Source organism: Orcinus orca, chromosome 11 (assembly GCF_937001465.1).
Source record: "Orcinus orca chromosome 11, mOrcOrc1.1, whole genome shotgun sequence".
Lineage (NCBI taxonomy): Eukaryota > Metazoa > Chordata > Mammalia > Artiodactyla > Delphinidae > Orcinus > Orcinus orca.
In genome coordinates this window covers 86,983,290-87,003,494 of record NC_064569.1, presented here as the reverse complement: position 1 = coordinate 87,003,494, position 20,205 = coordinate 86,983,290, and the positions used below count along the sequence as shown (strand labels likewise).

At 48.9% G+C, this 20,205-nt stretch overlaps 1 protein-coding gene across 1 annotated transcript; it reads left to right on the top strand.

Moving 5' to 3' along the window:
* Positions 1-366: 366 nt before the first annotated feature.
* On the top strand, positions 367-10,222 carry CKAP4 (cytoskeleton associated protein 4). The gene is made up of 2 exons (XM_004269425.3): positions 367-1,286; positions 7,747-10,222. Exons 1-2 carry the CDS (start codon positions 834-836, stop codon positions 9,076-9,078), a joined length of 1,785 nt encoding a protein of 594 aa, XP_004269473.1. The 5' UTR covers positions 367-833; the 3' UTR covers positions 9,079-10,222.
* The last annotated feature ends 9,983 nt before the right edge of the window (positions 10,223-20,205 follow it).

Below are 20,205 nucleotides of genomic sequence, written 5' to 3'. Positions count from 1 at the left end.
TTCCCCGGCTCTCCGCTCCGCCTGGCCACCCCCATCTCGGCCGCCTATCCCTGGGGCCCCCGTGGCCTCAGCTCAGTCGCCAGTCCCGGTCCCAGTCGACCCAGCCCTCCGCCCACTCCCTTCGGTCACTCGGCGCCGGTTCCCGCCTCCGTTGACCCAGCCCGGTCGCTCCCCACCTCGGCTGCCTCCTGCCCCCCCCACCTCAGCCGCCTGCCCCGACCTCCGGTGACCCTGCTGGGACACCACCCTCGCCCCCCCGCCCCCACCGGGCCCCAGTAGACCGCGCTCGGCCACCACCCTCCCCTCCGCCGAACCCCCAACCCCCGACCCCCGGACCCTGCTGGGCCGTCCCTCTCCCTTCGGCCACCCCCATCCCACCCCGGCTCCCGTAGACCCCGCTCGGCCGCCACCTTTCCCTCGACCGTCCCCTCCCCCCGACTTGGTCCAGCCCCCTAGACCCTGCGGAGCCGCCCCGCGCTCGGCCCTCCCTCTTTGGGGTCGTGGCGGCAGGGGGAGGGGCCGCCCGCCGGCCCCAGCGTGCGTGGCAGGCGCTCCCGGCTCTGCTCTGCCGGCCTCCCTTCCCGGGAGGCGGGGTCGGCGCCGCGGCGGCGGCGGCGGCGGCGGCGGCGGAGGCAGGCCCCCTCCTCCTTCCTCGCTCGCCCGGCCTCCTTCCTCGCCCGCCCGTTCGCTCTCTCTCTCTCCCTGCCGCTCCGACGCCAGCAGCGCCCGCGTGCCGCTCGCCCAGCCCCGGGGGAACCCGAGGAAGTTTCCTGGGCCGCGCGCCCCGCTCGCTCGCCTCGCAGCCCGCGGCTTCACTCGCCGCCGCGCCCGCCATGCCCTCGGCCAAACAAAGGGGCTCCAAGGGCGGCCACGGCGCCGCGAGTCCCTCGGAGAAGGGCGCCCACCCGTCGGGCGGCGCGGATGACGTGGCGAAGAAGCCGCCGCCGGCGCCGCAGCAACACCCGCCGCCGCCGCCCGCGCCGCACCCGCAGCAGCAGCCGCAGCAGCATCCGCAGAACCAAGCGCACGGCAAGGGCGGCCACCGCGGAGGCAAGTCCTCCGCCGCTGCCGCCGCCGCCGCCGCCTCGTCCTCCGCGTCCTGCTCGCGCAGGCTCGGCCGGGTGCTCAACTTTCTCTTCTACCTCGCCCTGGTGGCGGCGGCCGCCTTCTCGGGTTGGTGTGTCCACAACGTCCTGGAGGAGGTCCAGCAGGTCCAGCGAAGCCACCAGGACTTCTCCCGGCAGAGGGAGGAGCTGGGTCAGGGCTTGCAGGGCGTCGAGCAGAAGGTGGGTACCCCGGCCCCCCAAACGCCGTGCGCCCGGCGTCTTGCCCACGCACCCACGGCCGGGCCCCCTCGTGCCCTCCCGGCCGGGCCCCTTTCTGGCCTAGGCCCGTCAGCGGCCCGGGGTGCCCCCGCCCCGGCCCCTTAGTTCCAAAGCAGTCCCCAGACCCTCTTTGTTAATGGCCGCGGAAGAATCGGCCCCGAGGGATGGACCGCTTCGAGGATGGTCTGGCCGGCCCGGGAGGGTGGGCCAAGGGCCTGTCACAGGACATTAGCGGTGACCTGTAAGGAAGCCGGCAGGCTCTGGGAAGCCCATTCTTTTTGGATTAGGAATCGCTGAATGGGCAGAGTTGTCTGAAGAGGAGGTTGGAAGGGAAGCCAGCGCATCCCTGGAAGCCTCGGGCAAGGCCGCACCTCTGCTCTCCCAGTGGGAGACATCTGAGCCAGATTTCAATAGACCTGGAGCCTGGAGAAAGAAAAGCTAGTAGTCTTACTCATTTGTGTAGTTCTAATGAAATAGCTCATCTCTTTAGGCTCCTTGCCCTTTATTGGACCAGTGTACCTATGTGGGCCTTGGAAGTAGCATATTTCAGCTTTAGAGGAAAGGAAAAGCCAAAAATACTAGGTCATACTGGTGAATAATACCACATTTATATGGTGTTTAGAAGGCTTACTCACTTATTATCTAATTCTCATGGGAGCCCTGGGAGGGAGGACTGGCAGTTTTGACTCCATTTTCCAGATCAGAAAATTGAGGTTTAGAGATCAAGTGAATTGATAAAGACCCCAGCTCTTGAATGGCAGACTGCATGACAGTGTCTAGGCCACTGCGGAGTGCAGGGTCCACAGGGGCCTATTTCAGGTATGGATGGACTCCCTTTCCACACGAAGTTGCTTAGGTTCCACCCTTTCTGTTTTTTTCCTACACCAAGTGCAGCTCCCTCAGCCTCATTCCTGCGTCCTCCCCTAATGTCATTGCTCAATGAAAGTTGGTTGCATGATCGAAACAAAAAATCCCGCCACCACTTCTGAGCCCGGAACTGCTGCCTTCTTTTCCCAGCATGCTGCCTGCCCTGCCAAGTTTCTATCGACTTGTGTGGAATGTGCAGGACTAGGAATTTCCTCTTAAGACTGGCAGAGCGACTGGAGTGAGTCATCTCCATGCTGCAGGCCAAGGGAGGTGACTTTTTCGAAGGGAATTAAGTAGGCAGTGCTGCTTTGCCTATCCTGAATGTCAAATCATTCTTAAAAAGTAGACATACTGCTGGAGTATAATCACTAGCCTCTCAGTTTCCTCTCTTCGATCCACCCACTTAACCAATCAGTCATAATATTTGGTGAAGTCTATGGTCATATGGCTCCTCGTAGGTCCTGTGGAGGGTGCGAAGGTGCAGAAGGCAAATCCTATTTGTGAAGCAGCGCACAGGTGGGTTTCAGTTGAGGGTAACTGCTGTGCGAGTTCAGAAGAGAGAGAGGGTGGAGTTTGCCCAGGCCCGTATCCTGGTGGCCAGGGTAGTGCCAGTCTAGATCTAGATGGTAATGGATAACTGTTGAGAGAAGGAGTGAAGAACAGACAGGTTTGTTTGGGGGACAGCACGTGGCTACCCTGCCTGTAGCAGAGGAACATGTAGGAAGCTGTGAGGGGGAGGGGGAGGTCGAGGCCAAGATGGTGGAGGTCTTGAACTGAGGTGGAAAAAATTGAACTTTATTCTCTCTGCTTCCTCCCTGCCCCTCCCTTATTCTCCTTTCAGGTTCCCACCCCTCCTCCATCACAGCTTTGTACAGATTCCTTTCCTTTCGGGGACTCAGTTTTCCCATGTCCACATTAAGGGGAGGGCTCTGTCCAGATTTTTAAGAGTCCACCTGGCTGTAAACCATTGAAATCATGACCTTTCTTTTAATTTAGTGGCGTAATCAAGCTAATAATTAATGCCTCATATTTACTGTGCACTCATCTCTTTTGACTGTCACAAGCCCAACAGGTACGGACTGTTATGATCCCCCTTTCACAGATGAGAAAAGTGAGCTACAAGGAGGCTAAGGAACTCTGCGTGGTTACACACCTAGCAAGTGGCAGGGCTAGGACTCAAACCGCAGTGAACTCCTAGAACACTCTTAACTAGTCACTTGTTCATTGTGCTGTTTTTCCCATGCCTTGCCCGCTACCTAGTAGGTGTTCAATTAATGCTTACTTCATTGACTTGGAACTCAGAACATGCCCAGAACGGGGGCATTTGGCACACAGGATCTTCCACAGTGTGTGGCCACTTCCCTCTGCACCTCCGGGGTGGCCAGGAAATGTTATTCTGCATTGAGGAGTGAGTAGTGATGGATGGGCCCTCTGACAACCTAAGTTTGAGCCTCTCACAGCCCTCTCTGTGAGGTTTGTTGGGGGCTGGGGTTTGCTTCTTCGCAGGGACATATTCTTACTGTATTATTTTGGTCATAATTAGTCTTCACTGTGGGTCAGGCATTCCCAGCCACCCTCTGAGGCGTTAGCACCATTTCGTAGATGGGCCAGTTGAGCCTGGAGTGGTTGTGTTACTCATTCAGGGACGTGCAGACCCTCAGCGGTGGAGTCAGAGCAGTGTGACTCTGAAACATGCTACTCCACTGCCCTTTTGAGTGCCCACCTGGTTTCTCTTGTTCTCAGATTCTCTCGGTATTGGGACACGGCCCAGGTCTGCTGAATGGGCCAAGAGCCTGGTCTGTTCTTATCCTGAAGATTAAGCAGGCACACGTGGGTGCAGGGCTTCAGAAAATGTTGGTAGTTCAGCTCTAGGCCCTCTGAAGGGCCTGGGTTGCTCTGGCAGATCCAGGGTGGCGTAGAGTATAGGAGTAGGCTTAGGCCTGGTGGGGACAGTTTAATGAGACTAAAAGCTATTTGTGGACGAGTGAGTTCTCTGGTCGTATTTCTTTGTTTTCTCATCTTGACTCTGGGCTAGGAGTCAAGGCTTGAGGCTGAGGCAGCATCTCCTCCAGGCAGTCAGTGCACTTTGGACATGCTTCTGCCTGAGCGTATCACTGGAGGCTGAGCGCAGGTTCTGAAGTCAGACATTCTTGGATTTTGATGCTCAGCTCTAGCACTTCCCAGGCTTCTGCTCTGTAAAATGGGGATTAATAGGAGCTACCAACTCATGAGATTATTATCAGGGTGGATTGGGATGATGTCTCTGAAGTGCTCTGCATAATCATTGGTGTACATCAAGTGTCCTGTTGAATGTGAGCCACCACTGTTCTCTTCTCCTACCCCCTGCTGTGAGCTCCTTGATGACAGGGAACCTGTCTTAGCGTTACTTTGCTCTGGCATCTTGTCCACTACTTAGTGGGTATCCCCCATATGTTGGGGAAACATGTATCCACTGCATATTGATAATTATTTTTTTTTAATATTTATTTGGTTGCGCTGGGTGTTAGGTGTGGCTCGTGGGCGCCTTAGTTGCGGCTTGCCAGCTCCTTAGTTGTGGCTCGCTGGCTCCATAGTTGTGGCCTGCATGTGGGATCTAGTTCCCTGGCCAGGGATCGAACCTGGGCCCCCTGCATTGGGAGCGTGGAGTCTTATACACTGTGCCACCAGGGAAGTTCCCTGCATATTGATTATAATGAGGTCTTTGCATGTGAAGGTGAACAGCTCACACCATCATAGGGAGACACTTTTGTGCTCTTTTCAGTGTCACGGGTTGATTTGTTTGGTTTCATCCATAATTTCTGATCTAGTCCCCTTCCTAGCCATTTGTAAAGAGCCAGCCCAGGTTAGGAGTGACAGTCCGGGGTCGGGGGAAATGGACCAGCTCCGTCTTGGTCAGGCCTTTCTCTGTAAATGCGTTCATTCTTTGATTCATTCAGGAAACAGTGATGAACGCCTGCCATGTTGCAGGTAGTGTGCCTACCTGTTCAAACCTTTGTTCTGAATGCTGTGCTCAGAACAGGCAGGTTCTGTGATTGAATAACCTAATTTCAGAGTTGAGCTCTAGGTTATATTTGGTTAAGCAGGGAAATCGTCTAGTATTCTGGAGTCCTTGAGAATCTTATTCTAATCTATCTTAAAATCACAGACCGGTGGAAGCCAGAAGGACTTTAGAAACCTATTTGTTAATAGATGAGGAGCTCGGGACTTGGAATATGAGTGTGACTTACTTGTGCTCACAGAGCTGGTGCTGGAACTAGAGCCCGGGGTCCTGTTCACATACCTATAGCATTTGCCCTTTGGCATTGGGCCAAGGGTGGGCTAGGAATCTCCAGACTTCTGAGCTACTCCAGAAGAAAGATTAAATGATAACGAAGGTGACAGTTACTGTTTATTGATCATTATGTGTTAGGCACAATTTAAGCACTTTACATATTAATACGTAAAGTGGATTAAGCTCACTTAATCCTCACAAGACAAGCCTATGACTTAGGTAACAGTACTATCTTTGTTTCCATCCTGTGGGTTAGGAAACCAAGGCACAGATATGCTAAATAACTTGCCCAAGATCACACAGATAGGAAGTGTCCAAGCTAGGATTTGAACATGGGCAGTCTGGTTCCAGAACCCATGCTATTTTATTTTTTTAGCTGTCCATCATGGAAATGTTCAAGCATAAACAAAAGAAGAGATCAATATAGGGAACACTATTTTCAATAATTATCAATTTTTTGCTATTTTAATTTCATCCCCTCACCAGCCCTTCCTCCTCCCATTTTGTTGTGCTCTTTTTGGGCTGGAGGTGGAGCAGTATGGGTCTGAAGCACTCTATTCCACCACCGTGTTGGATGCACACCTGGTTGTCTTGTTCTCAGATGCTCTGATGCTCTCAGTATTGGGAAATGGCCCAGGTCTGCTGAACGGCGTGAGCATGGGCAGAGAAGCTGGCCTGTCCTTCCCTGGAAGATTCAGTGGGCACAGGTGGGTGCAGGGCTTCAGAAAATACCGTCAGTTCAATTCTAGAAGGGCCCTTGTTGCCCTGGCAGACCCCGTGGATAGTGATCTAATTTTAATTTTGACTGACACATTAGTTGACCCAAAGTATTCTGGGATTTATTTCTAACAAATAAAGAGTTCCTTTCTGTTCTTTCCTTTCCCTCTCCTTTGCTTGTTTCTTTTGGCAAAACACAGTATATTACACCTAACAAAGTTAACAGTAGTTCTTGATTATCACTTGATACCCAGTCCAAAATCAGATTCCCTGACTTTCTCAAAAATATGTCTCTTTTACAGTTGGTTTGTTTGAAGCAGGATCCATATAAGTCCACACATTGCATTTAATTGAGAAATCTCTTAAGTTTCTTTTAATCTGTAATAGTTTCTTATATTTCCTCCTTTAAATATGCCATTTATTTGTTGAAGATCCTGATTATTTGTCCTGCAGAATTTTCTACATTGTGGATTTGACTGTATCCTCATGGCATGTTTTACTCTTATATTTTTTCTGTGAACTGGTGGTTAGAGCTAGAAACTTGACAGATTTGGATTCTTTTTTCTTCTCTCTCTTTCTTTTGGCAAGAAAGCATTTTAGGTGGTACCATGTGCCACATCAGGATGAAGCCCAGACCATTAATCATCATACTCAGCCTCTCAGTACATTAAACCTGCTCCCAGGGGTGGTTTCCAGGTCAGACCCTGTTTAGGGTAGAATTTATTTAGAATGAAGGTATAGTGGCAAATAGGATCATAGTGTGTTCACAAAGCCAGAAAATGCTAAGGGTCACCATCCACTGGTCACATTTTCAGGTGAGGACAGTGATTTGTTCGGGGCCACACAGCTATAGGCAGTGAGCAGAGACCTGAACCTTGTCTCTTGCCTCCCTGCCCAGTGTCTCCCATGTGCCTCAGCTTTGTTTCTACAAAAACTTGAGACTCTTTCAGTTGCAAGAGCTAAAAATTCAGCTTAAACTGGCATAAACAGAGATGGAGGAAGGGAAAGAATTTATTGGCTCAAACAAAAAAGTCCCAGAGTAGGTTCCTTCAGTATAGCTGTATACAGAGATTTAAATTGTGTCTTCAGAACTTGACCTTGCCATCTCTTAGTTCTGCTTCCCTCTGTGCTGGCTGGATTTGTAGGCAGGCGTTGGTCATGTGCTGGTCTGAGCTGTTCCAGGCCTCCCTCATCCTATAGGTAGCAATCCCAGTAGAAAGAGGTTTCCCTTCCCAATAGTTTTAAGAGAAGTTTTGGAATCGATTTGTTGGTCTGGTTTAGGCCACATGCCCATCCACGGGCTAATCACTATGGTTCCAGGAGCGGGTGGGAAGTGGGTGGACAGAAAGCATTGATTGGTCAGGCCTGGAGCACTTGGAGCTGGCCTTGGGGTTGGTCCCCCAAACCACATGGGCTATGTGCAAGGATGGTTCCCTAAAGGAAAAATTATGGTACTATTCTGGAAGAGGAGGGACCTGTAAGCTGGGCAAATGAAAAGAAATACAGCTGAATTGCATAAAACCCATCAGCTCTTCTCCGTGGTTAACATCTGGATTTTGGTTACAGGTGCAGTCTCTGCAAGCCACGTTCGGGACTTTTGAGTCCTTCGTGAGAAGCTCCCAACATAAACAAGATCTCACAGAGAAAGCCGTGAAGCAAGGGGAGAGCGAGATCAACCGCATCAGTGAAGTTCTGCAAAAACTCCAGAATGAGATCCTCAAAGACCTCTCGGATGGGATCCACGTGGTCAAGGACGCCCGGGAGCGGGACTTCACGTCCCTGGAGAACACGGTGGAGGAAAGGCTGACCGAGCTCACCAAGTCCATCAACGACAACATCGCCATCTTCACCGAGGTCCAGAAGAGGAGCCAGAAGGAAATAAACGACGTGAAGGCCAAGGTCACCTCTCTGGAAGACTCCGAGGGATACAAGCAGGATTTGAAAGCCTTGAGGGAAGCAGTGAAGGAAATACAAACCTCGGTTAAGTCCAAAGAGAAGGACATTGAGGCCCTGAGAAGCACAGTCCAGACCATGGAGTCTGATGTCTACACGGAGGTCAAAGAGCTGGTGAGCCTCAAACAGGAGCAGCAGAGGTTCAAGGAGGCGGCCGATTCAGAGCACCACACCCTGCAGGCGCTCATGGAGAAGGTCCTCCGGGCGGAGGAGTCGGCCGCCCGCCTGCCCGAGGAGATCCGGAGACTCGAGGAGGAGCTCGGCCAGCTGAAGGCCGCACCCCTCAGGCCGGAAGAAGACGGGGTCTTCAGACCCTCCGAGGCCTTCGAAACGCTTCAGAAGGAGAGCCAGGGCTTGGACTCGCGGCTGCAGAGCGTGGAAGATGGGGTGCAGGCGGCGCGGGCGGCCTGGGAGCACCACCGCGAGACGGTGGAGGCGCTGCGCTCGCAGAGCGAGGAGCAGGCGCGGCACCTGGCGGACCTGCAGGAGCGCGTGGCCAGCCTGGGCCCCGCCCACGACGCAGACGTTGACGCCGACGCCGGTGGCCTGGCGGGCAGGGTGCGCGGCCTCGGTGAGGCCCAGCTCTCCTTGGTCGGAGACGTGGACGAACTGAAGCGTCGCATGGCCGAGCTTCCCGGCGCCGTGGAGGCGCTGCAGAAGGTGCAGGAGCAGGTCCGCACACTGCTCACCCGCGACGCTGCCACCGCGCCCCCCCAGGACCTGCTGGACAGACTCTCCTCTCTGGACAACCTCAGAGCTTCCGTGGGCCAGGTGGAGTCGGACTTGAAAATGCTCAGGACTGCCGTGGACAGTTTGGTCGCGTACTCAGTGAAGATTGAGACCAACGAGAACAACTTGGAGTCAGCCAAAAGTTTGCTAGAGGACCTGAGGAATGACCTGGATAGGTTGTTTGTGAAAGTGGAAAAGATTCACGAGAAAGTCTAAATGGATTGCGTGGGCAGGGCGCGGATGGCGAGTCCAGTTTCTCACGACCAAAAAATGTGTTGTTCGCTCCCGCGCCCCTCCCCCCAGGGCCTGGTCCCTCCCGAAGAGCCGGCCACACCACCAGGATCACTGGGGCTTTCTGTGTTTCTGTGCCCGTTTAATTTATTTACGATGGTTACCACGCGCTATCGGTTGCGCAGGCCTTCTGCTTCTGCTTTGGTTGGGTTTCCCGAAGGCCCAGCCCCTGTGCATCAGAGGTGCCTTCTAGAAGGGATGTTTCTCCCTAGTGTCAGGGAAGAACCGTAGTGGCTGCAACCGAGGATAAACGGAAGCAGATTAACTTCAAAAACCCTGCCTGGCTGGAGGATTTCAAGTAACAAAGGGGGAGGAGGTATTTTTTTTCTAATTGTCTTTAAGGAAAATTCATTTCACTTTTTTTTTTTTTTTTAGTACTTTTGGCCAAGGTTTTCATGAGATGTCACTCACTTCTTGTCTTCCACTTTAAACTGGTTACAGTTCATAAATGGCAGCTCTGAATTGGGAGGGGGACAAGCCCCTCCATCTTTAGTTGAAAAGAATCAGCTGCTTGGTGGTCTGTGGGGTACGTGTCTTTTCCATTCCTGAACCATTTCTCCATCTCAATGATAACTATGCAAAAGAATCCAGACGGTTCAGAATGTGAAGGCACAACCCGCCCAGAGTCCCCTGTGGCCGACCTATGTCGCCTCTTGGTAGGGTCCCCAAATAATGTGTTTAGAGTAAGGGTTTAGAATTCCTGAAAAGGGAATCCTTGGATTCGTTAAAGAAATGTATTATGAGAGCTGCTCATAAAGGCATGGGCTGCCTCCCTGGGGAATGGAGGCCACATCTTCATTTTACCGCGATGTCCCTGAAGAGGTTTGCTGTCAGCAGACCCCATCCATCAGTGAGGAACACGTGCATTTTCTGTAGCTGTTTGCTGTTTCCCTTCTCCTTTGAGCTGTACTGTCCTTTAATGGCTGTCTTGCCCTTTAAAAAAGAAAAAAGAAAAAAAAAAAGGAAAAGAAAAAGGAAAAAAAAGGTTTGTTTAGTTTACTGTGAAATGAACTGTATGGCTTATTTACAGTATTTTTAATTCTTAATAAACACTTGAGCTTTGTTATGATTTTTCCAGAGTGGTTGCTTTCTGAGAATTTAGTAACTTTGAACGATGTATGTTATTAACATGCAGTATTCAGGATTAGAAAGATGGGTAAGTTTTCAATTTTAAGACTTTTTTTCCAATTCTACAACCAAGACGGACTCCCTCTTAGGCCTGGGGGCATAGTTTTGATTGATTATTAGCAGGTTTATTTATAGGTCATTGCTTGACCCCAACTCTTAGCTATAGCAGAGGGTCTCAACCCTGGCTACCTGTTAGAATCTTGTAGGAGCTTTTAGAAATGCCTGGGGCCCATCCCCATGGATTCAGATTCAGTGGGTGTACAGAGGGCTGGCACTAGCATTTTAAAGGCTCCCTTGCTGATTCTAATGCACAGCCAGGTTTAAGGACCACTGTCTTGGACTATCTTGGTGACCTTTGGCCCCCGTGTAAACCTGGGCATGTTTCCTTTACTTGCCAGGTTGCCATCCACCTGCCACTTAATAAGGGATACTGTTGACGGAATTGAGTACCTGTATGCCAGGCATGGTGCTTAGCAATTCATAGGCCTCTGTTTATTAATCCTAATATTTCCCTGGAGGTAGGCAGTATCATTCCCCGTTTTACAGAGGGGCAGCAGGCTGAGAAGCATCATGTATGATCACTAGCTAGGAAGTGGCAGGACTGAGGTTTGAGCCCAGTCCCTGCTCTTAGCTGTGACAGCATCCTCCAGCTTCCAGCAGCACAAGTACAGGGTCACATTGACCTGTGCAGTACCTGCCGTCCATTGTTTCAGAGCCAGAGGCTACAGGAGCTCTTTTCTCTCCCACTCAGGGAGTAGAGGGAGGCCAAGACCTGAGTGCATACGGAGCTTTAAGCCTCCTTTCTGGCTGGAGGGTCCCTCATCTTTGAACTTCTCTGCCAGTCATCTGTGTCCTGGAGGGAGGCAGATCCTTAAGGCTTCACAGCTCTTTCTCCCAAAGCAGTTTGCAATCAGGATGGGCCCTTTATAGGTGTTAGAAATCATCTGTATTTTTATTTTGAGGTCAAAGAGTTTATGTTTTAACAGCTTGTTTTGCCCTCTTTGGGGGAAGGTGCTGAACAGCATAAACTCCCATGTGTGGAGCCAATTAAATTCTTGTTTCTTCTCAGCTTGGTTGGTTGCATCAGGCATATTCTTGCTCTTTTACCATCATTTCTGCAGTCTAACCTCAGACTGTGGAGTAGTTTAATATATTCTCATTTAATATTAATAGTTGAAAACATCTGCAAGGGTCAGAGAAGTAGTCAGATATAAATTCAAGTGGTGAAAATAAAAGGAATGCATTATGAGATAGATCTCACCCCAAATAACAATCACAATTCAGTCTTGCTCGTGTCTGCTCACTCATTCATTCAGTGGACATTTATTGAGCCCATAGCCAGACATTTTGCTAGGTATCAGTGAATTCAAGATGCACTCGACAGGATCCTTATCCTTAAAGGACCTGTAACCAAGTGGGAATGACAGTCATGTAAGCTAGTAGATATCATAAGGAATTATAGGTGCTATAGCCAGGTGTAATGGGGTACAGAATAGGGAGTGGCCAGTTCTGCCAGGCTTGGGCTGGGGTGGTTAGAAGAGGTTTGCAAAGGCCTATGGGAAGTCTCTTGGAATGTGTCCATGAGTAATGGGAACCCTCAGGAAACATGAGTTTGCCCCAGCCTTTGAACAGGCGATAGGCACAAGTAATTGAAGGTATTGATTAAACTGCAGATGGTCCAGCACCAGGATAACAGGCTGTGGTGAAATTCCCCAAGCAACACTGGCAGCACGCTGGTAAGGAGACTGCTCCACCACATCCCATGTCACTTAGAATAGTGATGGTGATGATGACACCTCACAGGATGATTGTGAGGGTTGAATGAGGCCATGGATCGAGAGGGTTTAGCTTGTCACAGCATCTGGCACATAGTAAGAGCTCCAGTGCTCATTCATGTGCAGCCACACCAGAGGGTAAAAGATTGAAATACTTCTGTGCTGCTTGGTAAATAGCTGCAGCCCTGAGCCGCCTGAGTGCCCTCCCTCGGGACCACTAACCTCCTTACAGTCCAACAACTAATAGGCTAAAACCTTGGTGTAGTGAGGTCTCCAGGACGGTGCTCCACCCTCATGGAAGCATTAGTTCTCATGGGTGGGCACCCATGCTTTGCCAGGGGTTAAATATTTTGCAATCACCCTATGTCTTCGTCAAAACATGATTCTGAGCTACTGATCTCTTTTTCCAGTAACATCTGGACACCCTGCCCCCACTGCCTAACATCTCACAGGGTTCGAAACCGAAGTCATCACTTTCCCCTGGAGTCAGTGGAACCACTGCTCCCTCATTGCTTGAACCAGAAGCTCAGGAGTCACCCATGTCTCCCCACCTCTCTCTTTTCCTGTCCCTCCACATCCACTCAGGTTGAAGCCCAGACACAGCCACTTCCATCCCATTCCTTGCAGCCTTCACTCCATCACCAGATGGTGCCTGAATTCCAACAGCAACCCCTGACTGCACCCCCTGCCTGTTAACACAGAAACGTGGTTTGTGCACTCAATATTCATTCAACAATACTCGGAGAGCACCTCTCTTTGCTGGACAAGGAGGAGATGACAAGGAACAAGACAGATCCGGCTCCTGCCTTCATGATGCTCAGTCCAGGTGGGAGGAGACCAGCAGTAAATGTGGAAAGAAACAGAGCTAAATGTACAAACTGCAGCCCGTGTCTTGAAGGATTCGAACAGCCCCTATTTGGCCTCCCCTGTCCCCAGCCTGGTTCCCATTCAGGGAATCCTCCATGGGTAACTGGTGTGATCTTTCTCAAAAGCTCTGAGAAAGAGACTTTCTCAAAAGTTAGCCTGGGTCCTTTCCCTACTAAATCCTTCAGTGTCTCCCCTTTGGTTTCAGAAGAAAATCCCAGTTAAAAACCTGTGCTCTGAATTACTCTATAACTGATTTATTTTCTTCACTTAAAAATACCTAGTCCTGGGACTCTACTGGTGGCACAGTGTTTAAGAATCTGCCTGCCAATGCAGGGGACACGGGTTCGATCCCTGGTCTGTGAAGATCCCACATGCCGTGGAGCAACTAAGCCCATGTGCCACAACTACTGAGCCTGTGCTCTAGAGCCTGTGAGCCACAACTACTGAGCCCACATGCCACAATTACTGAAGCACGTGCGCCTAGAGCCCGTGCTCCACAACAAGAGAAGCCACCGCAATGAGAAGCCTGCACACCACAACGAAGAGTTATAATTCACATACTACAAAATCTACCCTATTAAAATGTACAATTGTTCTTAGTATATTTACATAAGGCTGGACACATTCTTATTTGATAAATCTTGCCTCTGTCACTTATTTAAAAAAATGTGGCACATAGTAGGTGCTCAATAAACAGCATCTGTTTGAGTGCATAAGGATTTTTGAGCTGGATAACACATTTTGGGGTCTCCATCTTACTGGTCAATGACTCTGAGATGAAAAAAGAGGGTGAGGTGTGGTGGAAATGTTCTTCCTCTCGCCTCTCTGGCTGGGTCCACAGGGAAGGAGGTGAAAACTACAGGGGCAGGGGTTTTGACAGTCCTTCCCCCTCCTCAGGCTGTGTTTGGTTAAAGTGTGGATTCCACAAGTGGCTGTTTATTATGAACCAGGCAGAATTGCATTTGCTCTGGGAGATGAGACGAAGGATGAGGTCTCCTTTCCTCGAGAGATTCCCAGCTGAAAACGGGACACAGATATGTAAACGGCACATGTAGTGTGACGTGTGCTGCGGTAAAGGGGTGCATACAGGAGGGACTGATGAGGTCCTGGACCTCTGTTTTTGCCTGCCCAGCATCAGTCCTCCCTTGTTTGGCAACAACTCCTCTGTTTTTCTTCAGAACATCACCCCTTCCCCATTCTTAGTCTACTGCGCTTTGATGAGACTGACTGGAATAAGCACATGACCCAGGATCGGCCAGTGAGAAATCCTATTCTCCTGGTCTGATTTGTTCCAGATGAACACATATCCCAATCTTATTCATTGCTGCTGGAACTTTCTAGAAAGGAGTGACCTCTGTCCACTGGCAGGATATAAGCCCAGAGCTGCTAGGGGCCACGCTATGTGGAGAGACCACTGAGAATGAAGCCAGCATAGAGGAAAGCAAAGCCAAGAGATGGTACTAGACAGATTCCTGATGACATAGTATAAGCACCTGGATCCAGCTGTGCCTGAAGCTCCACAGGCCATGTTCTTTACCACACAGAATTGTACACCATCGTGCCTTTCATATGGACACAAGGTGACATGGAACCATGTAAATGACGGGCATAGTGGCAACCGCTTAAGACTAAAAAAATTGTGAACACCTAAAAAGTCTGGTAACCTGATCAATAACTACTTTGTCACTTGTTCATACAATGGATCTCAAAACAATAATAAAAATGAATTAAACCAGAATCCTGTGTATCAGTGTGGATGGATTGCTCAACTAAATGCTGAGTGAATGCAGAAGAAAATACATAGTATGAAAACTTGTATATAAAATTAAGGAAGCATACAAAGTAATACTATATATTATAGTAAAAGGATCAAGAAATGGCTAGGATACTGACTATCCACATTCAGATTGATCTCTTCAGCTACGTGGGGGCTCCCTGGGCATTCATTATATTATTCTTAATATCTTTTTTCTTCTCTCAGCAATTTATTATGAAAATTCAGACAAAAAATGGGAAGAATTGTGCAGTGAACACATACATTTACCACTGAGATACTGCAATGAACATTTTACTATCACATATATATCCATCTCCCCATACATATATATTTTTTTGATCATGCCCTGTGGCTTAAAGGATCTCAGTTCCCTGACCAGGGATTGAACCTGGGCCATGGCAGTGAAAGCCTGGAATGCTAACCACTCGGCCACCAGGGAACTCCCAATCTCTTCATATTCTTGATACTTTTTGCATGTCAGAAATGTTTTGTAATGAAAAATTTTTAAAAAGGGGCATGAAACACATAGGGAAACACTCATACTTTAAAAAATTAAATTATAATTAACATAAAACATTATATTAGTTTCAGGTGTACAACAGTGATTTGGTATTGTTATACATTATGAAATGATCGCCACAAGTCTAATAACCATCCATCACTGTCCAATGTTGTTACAATATTATTGATTATATTCCCTATGCTGTACATGACATCCCCATGACTTCTTTATTTAATAACTGGAAGTTTGTACCTCTTATTCCCCTTTACCTATTTCATCTCTTCCCTCCATCCCCTGTCCCTCTGGCAACCACCAGTTTGTTCCCTGTATCTATGACTCTATTTCTGCTTTGTTTTGTTTGTTTGTTTTGTTTTTTAGATTCCGCATATAGTGAGATCCTATTTGTCTTTCTCTGTCTGACTCATTTCACTTAGCATAATGCCCTCCAGGTCCATCCACATTTGTCTTGCCACAAATGACAAGATTTTATTCTTTTTTATGGCTGAGTAATATTTCATTGTATATATATATATATATATATATATATATACACACACACATCTTCTTTATCCATTCATCTACTTAGGTTGGTTCCATATCTTGGCTATTGTAAATAATGCTGCAGTGAACATAGGGGTACACATATCTTTTCAAATTAGTGTTTTTGTTTTCTTCAGGTAAATACCCAGAAGTGAAATTGCTGGATCATCTGGTAGCTCTATTTCTGGTTTTTTGAGGAACCTCCATACTGTTTTCCATAGTGGCCTCACCACTTTATATTTCCACCAACGGTGGAAAGCGTTCCCTTTTCTCCACATCCTCGCCACTTGTTGTTTCTTGTCTTTTTGATGATAGCCATTCTGATGGTGTGAGGTGGTAAACCACACTTTTTTTTTTTTTTTGCGTTACGCGGGCCTCTCACTGCTGTGGCCTCTCCCATTGCGGAGCACAGGCTCCGGACGCGCAGGCTCAGCAGCCATGGCTCACGGGCCCAGCCGCTCCGCGGCATGTGGGATCTTCCCGGACTGGGGCACGAACCCGCGTCCCCTGCATCGGCAGGCGGACTCCCAACCACTGCGCCACCAGGGAAGCCCGTAAACCACACTTTTATCATTTAAAATAGTGTAGATCAGAAAACAAATGATCATCTCCCTATACTTCATGAAGATGCTATATTTAAACATAACTACTTTTCATGATAGCCAAGCTAAATAGCCATGTGGCAGGCCTTAGAGAGCTAAGGCTGAAAAGGGGTTCCAATGTCCCTTATTTTATAGATCAGGGGAGGGGGGACTGAGTCTCAGAGAGAGGAAGTTGCTCCCCCAAAGTCACAGACTAGCTGTTTAGGAGACAGGGCCTAGTTCCTTCTCTTCTCTTCCACTAGTTGTTTTGGCTCCATCCCAGGCCTAAGCAAACTTCTGAAATGCCCAGAAGCAAGCAAAGGATCAAGGCAGCTGAGTTGCTGCAGGCAGCGAACTGCATTCTGCGCAGGAAAGCGAGTGGCCCCTTGGCCGTGCTGAGCGTATTGGTCATGAACAGCCAGGAGCAATACATGTTGGGCAATGGGCTGTGGGGAAACCTCAGCCTATGTGCGTATAAATACCTGATAATGTTCTGTTGAAATGCCTGTTATCAATCGGGTGTAGCTGCCTGGTATTAAGATGCTTACTGTCCTATGGAGTCACTCTTAGAAACTCAGGAACACAGGTCTACATTTCTCATGAGCTGGTATTGTCTTGGTTTGCTCTCCTTAGGGGAGTCCCCAGCTGAAGTTTTTTTTTGGGCCATGCCCGCATGTGGGATCATATTTCCCCTACCAGGGATCGAACCTGTGCCCCCTGCAGTGGAAGCACAGAGTCCTGACCACTGGACCACCAGGGAAGTACCCCCGGCTGAACTTTTAAGGACAGGAGGCAGGGCGGAAAAGGACCTGGGGTCAGGATGCTGGTCTTAGTTCTGGTCTGCTGGCCTGTGTTTCTTTGGATAACTCATCTCTCTCTGGGCCCCTGTCTGCCGTGCTGTGTGTGAAGTGAGGTGGGTGATAAATATAAAATGATCTCCAAGTTCTCTTCCAGCTCCAACTTTCCTTGACTTCATCGTCTTATATGATTCTTTGGGAGCATCTTGTGGGCAGCAGGAGGTCTGAGGGAAAAAGAACTAGAGGGTGGGCAAAGCCCTGGAGGTCAAGGATAACTTCTGTCTTAACCAAGGCTGTGGTCCTAGCTTCCATCAGTGTCTGGCACACAGTGGATGCTCAGATATTGTCTTTCTTACTGGGGTGGGGCTAGTGATTTGTTAGATTTGTTATCGGCGATAGCCTCCAGGCTGGGCTGACATCTTGTATAACCTTATCCGAAGTCTGTTAACTTTTAGAAGATACCCGGATGCACCAGGAACTCAAACTCTTGAACTTTCAGCACACCCCAAATCTGTAGGGCTGATGGCTGTTGGAACCGGAGGTGCCACTTGAGGCGAGAATTTAGCGCCATCTAGTGTCTAAATTGGAGATCATAGAAATGATTTCTTCAGTTTTTTAGGTATTGTGTTTCAGAAAGGAGAGATAAATCCAGTTGTACCATTAAAATGTACCAAGAAAACCCACTATTTAAAAGACTCATGAGTGTATTGTTATGTGACATGAACACTTTTTTTAATATGTATACTCTCCCCCAAATGAGCTCCCTCTGAAAACTTAGGTAATGATAAAGGGTTTTGTTAATAGGAATCTTTTGTTAGTTGAGGCTTAGTAAGTCCTAAAGGACTTAACCTTCCCATGTCCAGCTAGTTCAGAAGGGCAGGCGCTGACCCTTAGAGCAGTCCAATGCTGAATGCTTAGTCATTAACATAAGTAGCAGTCACTCATAATTGTGTATGTGTGTTTTATGTCATGCATTAGGTAAAACACGTTTATCTCACTTAATCCTAGAGATTATCCCAGAAAGTGAGAACGGCAGTCTCTGATTTGCTGGTCATTCACAGCAGCTAAGAAAGTTTTATTAATTTTCCCTGACATCACACAGTAATCGTTAGGGCCAGGATTCACACTCACATTGTTCTGTCTCTAACGACTGTTCTCTGCCTACTAAAAATCACATTCTTTTTGCCTTAGTGATATAACTGGCATCCCATAATGTCCAAGGATACAACTTTACATACTTGTACTGTTTATATAGTACTGATAGTTAAGGAGTTGGGCTCTGGAGCCAGACTCTCTGAGTTCAGATCCTAGCCATAACAATGTCTATCTGTCGGACATAGGGAAAGCTACTCAAGGGCTCCATGCATCAGTTTCCCATTATAAATGGGGATGATGCTAATAACACCTACTTCATAGGGTTTTGTGACCCTTAACATAGTCACTACATCTCAGGTGCTGAGAACAGTGCCCTTCACACAATAAGGTGTTCAGTAAATATTACTTCAAAATTGACTGTAAGGCAGGGAGTTGAAAATATGAGTCCTGTGAAACGAGCTCGCCTGTTGTTGGCCGACAAAATGCATGCTGAGAATTTTGGGTCCGAGCACCTCTAGGTGGGCCTGTGTCCTCTAGATCCTCACGGTTCCCATCACTAACTCACTTCTGCTTCTCCATCCATTTAGGACCCTTGTCTGGCTCTCAAAGGCATTTGGGATTTTGATCCTTGCAGTGTATGAGATGAATTAATGGAAACTCCCAACCCCGAGAAATGGAAACTTTGGGCTCTTTGTAAATCTCTTTCAAGGCCTGCAAATTCACAGCTCTGTACATCAGATAAGACCTTTGGGTTCTTCCGTCGTGCAATATGGTTTCTCCTGCCAAGAACAGGGGCTCTGCTAGCCACGAGCTAGGGCCAGCTCCAGCTCCACCTTACCTCCTTCCACAGATGTGTACTTTCCTCCCACCCTTCTCAGGGAAGAATCAGGCTCCGGAGGTAAGAAGGGGTGCAAGAGAAAGTGAGTGAGATTTGCAGACACAGCCGAGAGCCCCAATCCCTGCAGTCCCTCTGCAGAGAAAGTCTGCCCTGAGGAGGTGTCAGAGCCTCAAGAGTCTTGAAAACTACACGCAGACCAAAAAGGCAATTTCCCTCCACTGCCAGAAGAGGGCAGTGTAGTGCAGAGGACAGAGAAGATTAGGTCTGGGAGACACAGGTTCAAGTCCAGAGTCTGCTTGGAAGGACATCGCTGTGATCTGCACAATAAGCTTGGCCCCATTTTTCCTGATGTACAGCTCTAAGGTTCTGCGATCCTGTCAGGAGAGAATTGGGATGAATTAGCCAAGAACTCAAGTCGGCCTGTGTAAGTAAGAAACCAGAAATGGACGAGGGGAGTGGGGGGACGGGTGAGAATGGGGTGGTGGTATGTGCAGCTGAGAAGTTTCTTTTGTGAGGGTTCAAACCTCTCTACGTGAATCCAGCAGGGGGAAAAGGCTTAAAACGGCTCTTTTAGGGTCACATGCTCATGCTGGGAGGCATGTCGAACCACCCCAAGGCGTCTGGAATCCAGCATTGTAGCCTGCTTCTGCCCTTGCTGGTGTCACTGTTTAATCCCGAAAAAACATTTACAGTTACAAGTATCACACGCTGCTGGTTTGCCCATCTCTGCATTGTGTAACAGCAGAGCCTATTTTTTTTCTTGATGGAAATTCCTTCCAGAAATGGCTGATGCAGAGCCTGTGGTGGCCTCAGGTACCCCTAGACAGAGATAAAAAGTGAAGTCAGCAGGCAAAACCCTTTCTGGCTCAGCAGCTCCACTAAAAGTGCCTTGCTATGCTTTAGAAACCCCATCCTGCTAATTTTGGGCAGGGTCTTTTTCCACTGAATTCACTTGATCAGGTGCCCTGGTCAGGTGCCCCAGAAGTCAGGGACAGTGAGGTTGTATCTTAAGAGAGCACTAAGGGTCTAGCTTGTCATTAGGAGATGAAGGGGCATTTCTGGTGGTTTGGTGTCTACACGTCTCCATTGGCCTCTAATTCTGCCAGACTCACCCAAAAGCCAGCCGTAAAAGTATAAACTCTGGGCAGGGAG

Coding starts and splice junctions, on each gene's coding strand:
- CKAP4 (XM_004269425.3), top strand. CDS start 834: ATGCCCTCGGCCAAACAAAGGGGCTCCAAGGGCGGCCACGGCGCCGCG. Junction 1,287..7,746: donor TGCAGGGCGTCGAGCAGAAG/GTGGGTACCCCG, acceptor TTTTGGTTACAG/GTGCAGTCTCTGCAAGCCAC.